This window comes from Diplotaxodon limnothrissa, linkage group LG12, assembly GCF_057381915.1.
Source record: "Diplotaxodon limnothrissa isolate DT_005_m linkage group LG12, D_limnothrissa_male_GT1.1, whole genome shotgun sequence".
NCBI classification, from domain to species: Eukaryota; Metazoa; Chordata; class Actinopteri; order Cichliformes; family Cichlidae; genus Diplotaxodon; species Diplotaxodon limnothrissa.
The window spans coordinates 23,059,994-23,069,798 of record NC_140607.1 but is presented as its reverse complement, the minus strand read 5'-3'; the positions used below and the strand labels follow the sequence as shown (position 1 = coordinate 23,069,798).

Below are 9,805 nucleotides of genomic sequence, written 5' to 3'. Positions count from 1 at the left end.
CAGCCGAGGCTCACAAGAGAGGACTCACTTCTTTATCCCCCTCTCTCATTATCTGTTTTCCGTTCAGATGATCACCTGCCATCGCTTCCATCATTTTATGTTTATGTCCTCCCTCTCTTTTGTAATCAGTTTAGCTTCGCTCTGTGTTTGCGCCCATCTTTCTTAAGAGTCTCTAACTCACTCTCTCCGTTTCCTCACTCTACCTTCTCCCACTCTTCTGTAATCAGTTTACCTTCTTTCCCCTTATGATTCTGTTCCATTCCTACAGAGGTTTCCAAGGTCAGTACCTCTCTGCTGCTTCTTGTTCTTTGCTTCTCCTTGTTCAATATTAAAGTAACAACAAGAGAACAACCGGTGTTACTATGGACAAGCTTTTTTTTTTTTTTTTTTTAGGCGTGTGTATGTTTTTCTGTGTTCCTGATAGATAGGTAGGGTTATCTCTCTTTCAGTCACATACGACACTGCAACATTTCGCAAATACACATACAAAGATACATAGATAGTTCCAGCACACAGCAGTTAAGGTGCCTCTCCTATCTGTTACCATGTCGGCATGATTACCATGGTATTTAATCGGTGCTCAGTCACCACAGTGGCAACTTTTCTGTTGCTAATTGGTTTGTTGCCCTCGCTGCAGGATCAACCATCGACACTTCACGCGTAATCATCTCCAGACCTCTACCATTGTCATGGTAACTGCAGTGTTTCGTCAATGTTCCGCTGTCATGGAGGCAAGGCTACTGTCGTGGCGACCCATTTCTTCCAGCACAGTGGCCAGTTCATTTAGGTCTCCATCAGGGAAATGTTGGGCCTCCCAGAGATCCAGGATTACGCCTGTTGGACTGGACTTGGTGGCAAAGTAGTTCAGGTATCTGAAATGAACATTAAGGAGTGAGGGGGTGAGTGACAAAGCATAGATAAGTCAATATTATGCAACAGACAAAGATGAATTCCGATTCCAAATTATTTTTAAAAGATTAAATTGGAATATTTGAAATTTGCTCTCTGAAAAGCATGGGCAGTGAATGACTCAGCAGTGTGACGTGAATGGCTTTATTGTCTAATCGCTAAGACAGATTTCATCCAAAACTTTAAAAGATGTGTCAGGGAGGGTTTCAAATACACTTGCTGGACACTCAGTACAGACAGTTTGACCCTACTCATTGAGAAAGCACACATAAGATGTGGAGAAAGTAAAACAAGCCTATGTTATCTAATGTGATGTTAATGTCATTATGAATTTTGATATTTAGACAGAGGTAAAATAAATAAATAAATAAAATATGGAACGACCATTTTTCTCTAGCTGAACCATTTTCCATGATTCACATTGTGAATGCATAATATGTAATGATTGATGCTGATTATTTTATCCGCCCATGTGGGATGTGTGATGAAAAAAAAAGCTTTTGAATGTGAAATTCTAAGTGCATAACATATAATATAAAACATTCTGAAACTTCTATTTAACAAGGTGATGAATTATTTCCCTCTTCAAGACTTGAGACTATCGCACAATAAAGCAGCACAGACAGAAGAACTTACTATAAAGAAATACACTTTATCGGGTCCTCTATAGTATACCATTTGCTATTAGCTGTGGTGTAAGGAAGCATAAATGAAATTTGACAGGTTAATTTCCTTTTTTTTGGACATTTTTATTACCTATGTTCACTTCAAAATATTTTAGACAAATGTGGGGGAAGAAAATGTTATTGCATTAGAACTAAACCGTGGCGAGTCAAAGTACACAGTGGCTGCAGAGGAAAAGTCTGAGACATCTGTGACAAAAATCTCAATTTCTTCTTTAAAGTGCAAAAGCCAGAGATTGAGCTTCACGGGGTAAAACCGAAGCTTTTTGTTCTTCTGTAAATCCTGTGATTGTACTGTTGGCATACTCTGGCGAGCTTTGGTGCTGTTTAAATGCAACCACAAACATCCCTTCATCCCCATACTCCTCACATTAATCGGTTTCTCTCCTTATAGACTTTCTTAATTTTTCACAGTTCTCTCGTTCAAAACGTCTAATAAATAAATTCCTATTACTTTCTCTCCAACTTTGTTTCCCTTTGTTTCATGTTCTGCGTCAGACTCCATCTGCCTGCAGTATGCGATAAGGAGTATCCTGCTGTTAAATGAACTCGACAGCTAAGATTGGCCTTTTCTTTTTTGTGTGAGTTTCCAGCATTTGTTTTAAAGCCATTTCACTGCATTGGATCAAAACTCCTAAACTTTCTGAGTGTTTCTGCGTGTGCCAGAGTGGGTACATTTGAGGTCTCATCATTTATATATACATGAAAAGGTTATGTAAGGAATAAGGACTGTGACCGCAGATCGTGAGTAACACTAAGAAGTAAAATGGAAATGACGTAGCAGCCACTAGAGCAGAGGGGAGAGAAGATGATACCCCTTTGTTAGACCTTTTCATCGTGGTCCTTTTGAAGAGTACCTTTTTAAGTGGAAATGTGGAAGTAAACAACAATTTGGCTAGCTTTTTCGCCCACTGATGAGGAATATTTGGTGCCCACATCAACACACTGCTTCATGAGCTGGCTGCCTGCTGGGACAATGATGTGCACTTGTGCCCAATTATCCTCTCAATATCTGGCTATGCTTCGGTAGCTGCTGGTAAACGAACCTCCAGTCTAAATCATTAGGACACACATCTGCACACAGAGTTTCTGCGGATGTTACCTGTGAGTTAAATCCAAAGAGGAAATGTCCTTTTAATTTACTAATCAGGAGTCCAGCAGTGCTGCTTTGCCCAAGAGAGATTCTGAAGAGATGCAGTTTCAAAATACTGAAAGGTGTTCAAGGACTTGATCAGTTAATTTCTACTGAAGTGCAACAAGTGATTCTCTGTGATTTTCTTCTGGTGAAGAGATGAAACAGGCTATTATTAAGCCTGAATGAGGACTCAAATCAAGTAAAACAACTAAGAGAAGCATCCATAAAACAAATGCCAAGTGTCACCTGTCAAGGTTGAGTTTGTGGGCCAGCATCCTCCAGTCATTGCCTCTGGTCTGTGGTGCATCCAGGCTTCCACACAACTTCTGTCTGATGGATAAAGGAATCCGAAAGGCGTTGGGCCCCACTAAAGTTGTAATGTTACTGGCAGGGTCCATCAGGGATGTGTCTATACAGTGGACCTCCTGAAAAGACAGAAAGAAACTGGTCAGTTGTTATTTTAAAGGCTCACTCTCTCTCTTTGTTTGTGTAATTCCAGCAAGCTTGAAAGTCAATGTTTGGTATGGCCACCGTTATTCTTCAACAGATTTTGAAGTCTCTTATGCAAGCTTTCTTGTAATTTCTTTAAGTAGTCTTCAAGAATAGTTTTCCTGGCATTCTGAAGAAGATTCAAAGCTCTTCTTTGGATGTTGGCTGTCTTTTGTTCCAGTCAAGATGTTTTAGCCATGCTGCTTCAATAATGTTGAGGTCCGAGCTCTGAAGAGGCCAGTCCATAAGTGACAGAGTCTCTATCCAGGTATGCTTTCAGTGTATTGGCAGGGCATTTGGGATCAATCTCATGCTGAAAAATGAAGCCAATCAGATGCTTTCCACTTGATACTGCATAGAGGGTCAATCAATGTCTGATGGTACTCTTCTGTTTTCAGTTTTGATAAGATCCCCGACATTGCTAGTTGTAGCACTAGTTGCACATGCTGATGATGATCTGAAGCAAAGATTTAAAATTTGCTTTCACCACTACAAAAAACCCATGATGAGACTGTTTCAGTGAACAGCAGGGGAATCAACTGGGAAGACAGATGCATCTCTCAGGTCCTGTGTGTCCTATTTGTTGTTGTTTTTTTTGGCCTACCACTTCTTTTGTTCTTTACTTTCCTCAGTTTTTTTTAGGACAAACTGTACATCATCGAGTCACACCAAATTTTCAGGTAATAGTTTTTTTGCGAATCACCTTATTGGTGCATAAATACCATTTTCTGCCTGTTAAACTGGTTGGCATTTTTCAGAGTTTAAACAAATGAAATGAGGGAAATGAGTTTTTGTGACAGGCTGATAGTGACAAAGTGCCTAAAGATACAATTCAAAATTGTTTTTTACTAATTTGTCTGTTATGTCTAGTCACAACACTGCTTCTTCCCCTGATGCCTGTTTGGGCTTGAATAAAGCCTGGAGATGTTGCTCTGCCTCCTTGGAAGCAAACAGAAAAAAAATGGTGGCTCAAGACTTTTGCACAAAAATTATTCATTAAGAGAAATGTTGTTGTATCCCCAGACTCATACAGTACATCTTTTGCAATAGCGACACAGGATGGGGATGGTTCTATAGACGAAAATGTGCATTTATGTAAGAACCATCATATTTCTAGTTCACCCACATCTCTGCCTGGCTGTCTCTATTTGCTGCTTGCCTTTGGTGTAACCAATTACATTTGGTGTCTCCTAAGTAATGCAAGAGTGTAACAAACACAAAAATCTGCTCCCGAGCACTCTCTCCTCTCAATGTCAATCCCTGTCTCTTTTCTAAACCTTCATCCCATTAATCTGCCACTCCTGGGTTGAAAGGAGGCAGCAGCCTAATGAATGTTGCTTGGCAGAGGGAAACAACAACAGCCACTGTTGATGTGAATGATTACTATTTACTGCATCTACTTAGCCTCAATTTATGGCAGAAAGCTCTCTGCTGCTGGAGACTGAATGACTGATGCAACGGGACATCTCTGTTGAAATAATGCTTTAAATCTGCTTTGCTTTTCATTGTTTAACATTGTTGAGGATCTACAACATTTTGCTTAATGTGCAGCACACACAAACAGACATGGAGTTAAAGTACTTAGATGTTTAGCTCAAGCAGTTATGTAATGGCTTATTTCAAATGGACCGCAACCTAAAATTTTAAATCTGTTGCAATAGCACACAGTTGCCACAAAATCAAATCCACTGTGCAAATTTACATAAACAGTGTCATTGTCCAAATACTTGCAGACCTAACTATATCAATTAGTTTTCTTGCAAAACTAAAGCACAGAACTGCCAAGCAGAAACTGTGACTTTTAGACTTTTCAAATTAGATCACAAAGTTGATTATAATTATATATTTTTAATGATTTTTAAAAAAGAAACTGTCAAATATTCATTTCAGTATTGCTCTAGAAGTCAGCTATCAGCTGGGTATAGTATGGACTGGATGATTTAAAAGTGATGCAAGGGTGGTTGATAGATGTGTGGCTGCTTCTGCGAATCTAGGCAGTATTGCCTTTATAAATGGAGAAATATGACTATTCTTTCATCATTTGATGTTTAAATATTCTTTACACTATGGTGTCATTTTCATTAACCTCAAAGAAATGTCTTTTCTGGGTTACACTCATTTACAATGTTGTGCTCAGCAAGTACTGCTGAGGAACACTGAACATGTGGAACTTCCCGCTATTCCAAAGTACTTTAGCAAATAGTAAAAGAAAAATAAGAGAAACATCCATTCTTCTAAGCCACTTTACCTTACCTACAAAAAAAAGAACAATTTTTTTAAAGTACAGTGCTATTACCCTGACCACCATGGGAGAATTTGAAGCCGTTACATTTAAAAAGAATGGACTGACCTCCGACCAAAGCCATTCACACACAGACACGCATACATTCAGTGACTTCATGGTAAAATGGCCTAGCAAAATCAAAGAGGAGCTATTCAACTTGTGTTGTGTGACCTCTAACCCTAGTATGAATGATTGAACAGAGTCACAGAACCATAGCAGAAACCCTGACTGTCTGACAGACAGTGAAAAAACTTAGTGACTTTAGGACCTTTTGTACAAGAATGTAGAAGTTAGGAAGCAAGGATGTAGAAAGAAATGTCTCTCTCTCTGTATTAGTTTATTCCATCCCTGGCCAGTGGGAGTTAATGTTGCTGTCTGCAGCTATCTTGCACATGCAAGCAGTATAAACTGTTAAATTAAATGAAGCACTTTCTTCAAGCGATGCACACACAGACACACTACGACGTAAACCCATGATACATCCGGGGCAATTTTAAGGTTTAGTATCTTGCCCAGGTAGCCTACCCTGCGGCATGCAGATTGTAGGAAATGGGGATCGAACCAACAACATTCTGATTAGTGGACAGCACACAGTCGCCCCCAATATATATGTAAATTTCTACAAGCTTACCTCCTCCAATGTGTTGCTGAGCTGAAAGATCTGTCCTTCTCCTTCTACCTGCCGTACACACAGTTTGCAGCTGATTTCTGTGGTGGCTGGACTTAATCTCTCCAGGGTGAAGGTACAGTGAAGAGTTCTCTGACTGCCACTCCAAACCTGGTAGAACGGGATCTCCTACAACATGCACAAACGTAGAAAATAAATACACGTTTTTTCAAAAATCTTTTTTCCAGGTAAATGCACCAGTACTACTGTTTTCCAGAATTTAACAATAAAAACATAACTTTAGCATCTGAAATGTGGACTTTTCTCCACATTTGTAAATTTTGTGACCATTTGAGGTCAGAAATGATTTTGGTGCCTGTATAGAATTGTTACATTTCAAAGTGCATCTACATGTGCATCCTTCTTACCTGATATTTTGCAATGAGTTTGCTCTTCCAATGTGCGCTTGGCACGTCATGGATGGACAGCCTCAGATTATGTGTGCTGTCCTTAAAGTTCAGCGTCTTTGGCTCATCCAGAAGCTTTCCTCCCATCTGGGTCTCCATCTGAAGAACCTCCTACACAAAACCCCACATAAAGAAATAACAACTTTATATTTACTCTCCAGGTTTCCCTCTGCTTCATCTCACTCACTGGACCATTTTCATACATTAGAGAATGTATAAGACCTTTGATTTAATTTGCAAAATTACTGCACATAAGGCACCATAAAACATCTAAAATGCATTAAAGATTTAATGAGATATCATCACACATCTCCATGCTTGTATGTCCTGATTTTAAGCAAAGCTTTGCTAAACGCACTGAACTGAAAAGACACATTAAGAGGCTCAATAAAACCCTTGATTAATAATGCCCCACCAGTCAATGTACTGCTGTTTTGAGATATGAGGAAATGAAGCATATCTTTAATGCAATATGGTAAAATTAAATTACTTCTATTGGCATTAAAAGATGACTTCAATGTATCATATTGCTTACACTCTGGGCTTTAATACACTAAAAGAATAAACCTATTACAAATGATTACATTTTCGTCTTTTATGATGGTTGTTGCATCTAGTTTTAAATTCAGCAATAAAGCCTGTCTAGCTTCAAAGGATGAGAAAGGACAACCTCACTCCAGATCTAAAGGTGAAGCAAAGTACTTATTGTGGATTGTTTGTTGCAACGCACTGTGTTTGATTTCAATATAAAAATGACACACTCCATTCATTGTTTAGCCAATTGTGCAGGGAAGAAAACACTACGAAAGTACCAAAGTTATTTTTTATTTTGTGGGGATTTTTACTGACCCTAATAAAAAAGACATCTGTATGTATTTTTGGGTAAGTTCACACCAAGAGAATACTACAGAATTATATCTGAGCCATATTAATTGGCTCTTGAAAATACACACAGAAGCACTCGTTTATACTAAGTTATCCGTTTGAATTTTGATGCCTCCTACAACCTTTTCAAAATAATCAATTCCTCTAGCCAGCCTATCAATTATACTAAACAAAGTCCTCATCATTGGAAAAGAAAAGCACACCCCTGAACTCTCAATTAGAGCTACAATTGCTTGTTTGAACTGGTAAAACTAAGTGTTTTTTTATGTTTGTGCAAGAGTGTGCATGGCTGTGTGCCACTGACACTTGACTTAACATTGCATGCATAAATTACCACTGTTAATCTCCCATATCAGATGGTCCCTCCAGTGCTTTGAATTTGTTTGAATTCAGCAGCACTGCTGCTTTGACATTGCTTGACCCTGTGTTGTTTACTCCTCCTTAGCTCATTTCCAGAAGACAAGAGGTGTAGAAGCTTCTATTTACGACTCTGTGAAGCCCTTTCTGTTCAAATGCTTATATATACATTTCTTTTCAAATGTAAATTATCATGAAAGCATTTTAGTATGGGTAGTCCAAGAGAGAGCTAAATCTCTCACAGCACTAATAAATGCAGCAACACTTTTAGCCGATAGTATCAAATGCCTTCGGTGTTATTCAAGGCACTGGGGGTGAATACGTACTCTATTTATCTAATATGTCTATTAAAACACAAGTGGAAAAAATACTACTTGGCTTGGGATTTATTTAGCTTCAATTCTTTACCTTGAGTGCATCTTGCGTATCATCCAGACAATAGACCCTGATGTGATAGTCCAAAGTTGTGCAGGAAACGGGCCCAAAAACAGCCAGCTTGAGCCTCTTGGCAGCTGCTTTGCCAATTGACTGGCCCACCAGGCAGTACGTCCCCAGTGTCTCTGTCAGAATGTGGCATGCCTCTGAGTCCATCTGCACATAGCAGGGGGTGGTGAAGTTTTCCTCTCCCACTACAACCACATCCTTCAGGAACCAGATACAAAAAAAAGGAGAAAATGTTTTTTATACACAGTACCATTTTGTGCCTATGACGGGTGACTGTGAATGCAATGTTGGAAGTTCTTTAACACAGTACTGTTGAAATACCATGTGAGCCTTTACTCATCTCAATCAAAAAGTTCTTTCATTTAAGAAAGGCCACCTTTTAAATTAAATCCACGATAGGTGCTGTTGTCAAATTAAACTTAACACTTGCTCAATCTGTTTCATATTAAAACTGCTCCAGACATTCATAGCCTTAATTTCCTTTCTCATCTGAAGAGCTTTTTTTAAATTTTTCTTAGCAAAACGGTAGATTTAATCAGCATTAAACCTGAGATAAATGTCACAGTAGGATCACGTTGAGCAAAACTGCGTGACAACAGTGTTTGGCTTAAAACAACATATGTGATCAATATAGAGCAGAGTATTGTTAAAGAGACCATGAAAATGTAGATTATTTGCAAAGTGAATTTACAAAGTGAGCCATGGTCTGGTTAATCTTGTTTTCCCACCTTTTTTTTTTGTTTTTTAGGGCTGTCCTTCGTTTGGTCATACAGACCACTATTGTTAAAAGCTGGCTGTTATTTGAGTACAGGCTTTATTTGAGAATTTACGGGCATTAAGCCACATCCTGTCTGTTAACATAACCTGACAGCACCTGCATTTGGAAGCTTTTCCACTAATGCAAACAGCCCATAAGTAAGCAAGGTTGCGGTTTATTTCAAATGCATTCCGCTCCTATAAACAGGTTTGTTTGCCGTTTTTGTTTTTATGCAAATTGAGTTAAGAGGTTTTCTTAACTCTAGAGGATTTTTAAAAGGTAAAAAAAGCACAGTTATTATTGTTGAGTTGTTACTTGCAAAAAGACAGTATGTGATGCACTGCTTGTAGTTTAACAACAAAAAAAGAAGGTTTTTCCAACACGCATGAATATAATACGGAATATAAATCTTTTTTAGCACACTGTAAGTGTATTTGCTGTATATACTTATAGAAGTACATCAGTGTGTACTTCGGGAGAATGATGAGACTTGGTTAAAGAGGTTGTATGTGAAGTGTGTCCAATCCCGCTGTGGGATATCTGCTGGCTGTAGCTCATATCGTTTCTACAGTTCCCTGTCGCAGTCTGAGTTATGGTAAACCCATGCGTTTCTCTTGGTTAACGGAGGATGCACAGGCTATCTGTGTTCTTATTATGTGACCACTGGATCCGCAATTAGTTGTGCAGATATCCATGTTTGCTTGTGTGACTCCGTTAACGTGTGATACAAATATTGAGTATTGAATCACAGTTCATGCGGGGTTGTGTTCCTACAGATGAGCTGAATC

The 9,805-nt window shown here is 38.8% G+C and overlaps 1 protein-coding gene across 1 annotated transcript in view; it reads right to left on the bottom strand.

Moving 5' to 3' along the window:
* unc5ca (unc-5 netrin receptor Ca) overlaps positions 1–9,805 on the bottom strand; it is a 198,434-nt gene continuing 188,629 nt past the window's right edge. The window contains exons 14-18 of the mRNA XM_085368343.1: positions 8,225–8,458; positions 6,536–6,685; positions 6,132–6,296; positions 2,974–3,152; positions 1–872 (exon numbers count right to left, since the gene is read on the bottom strand). Of these exons, the coding sequence (XP_085224469.1) occupies positions 710–872; positions 2,974–3,152; positions 6,132–6,296; positions 6,536–6,685; positions 8,225–8,458 (891 nt within the window). The 3' untranslated portion in view covers positions 1–709. The remainder of the gene's footprint in view (positions 873–2,973; positions 3,153–6,131; positions 6,297–6,535; positions 6,686–8,224; positions 8,459–9,805) is intronic.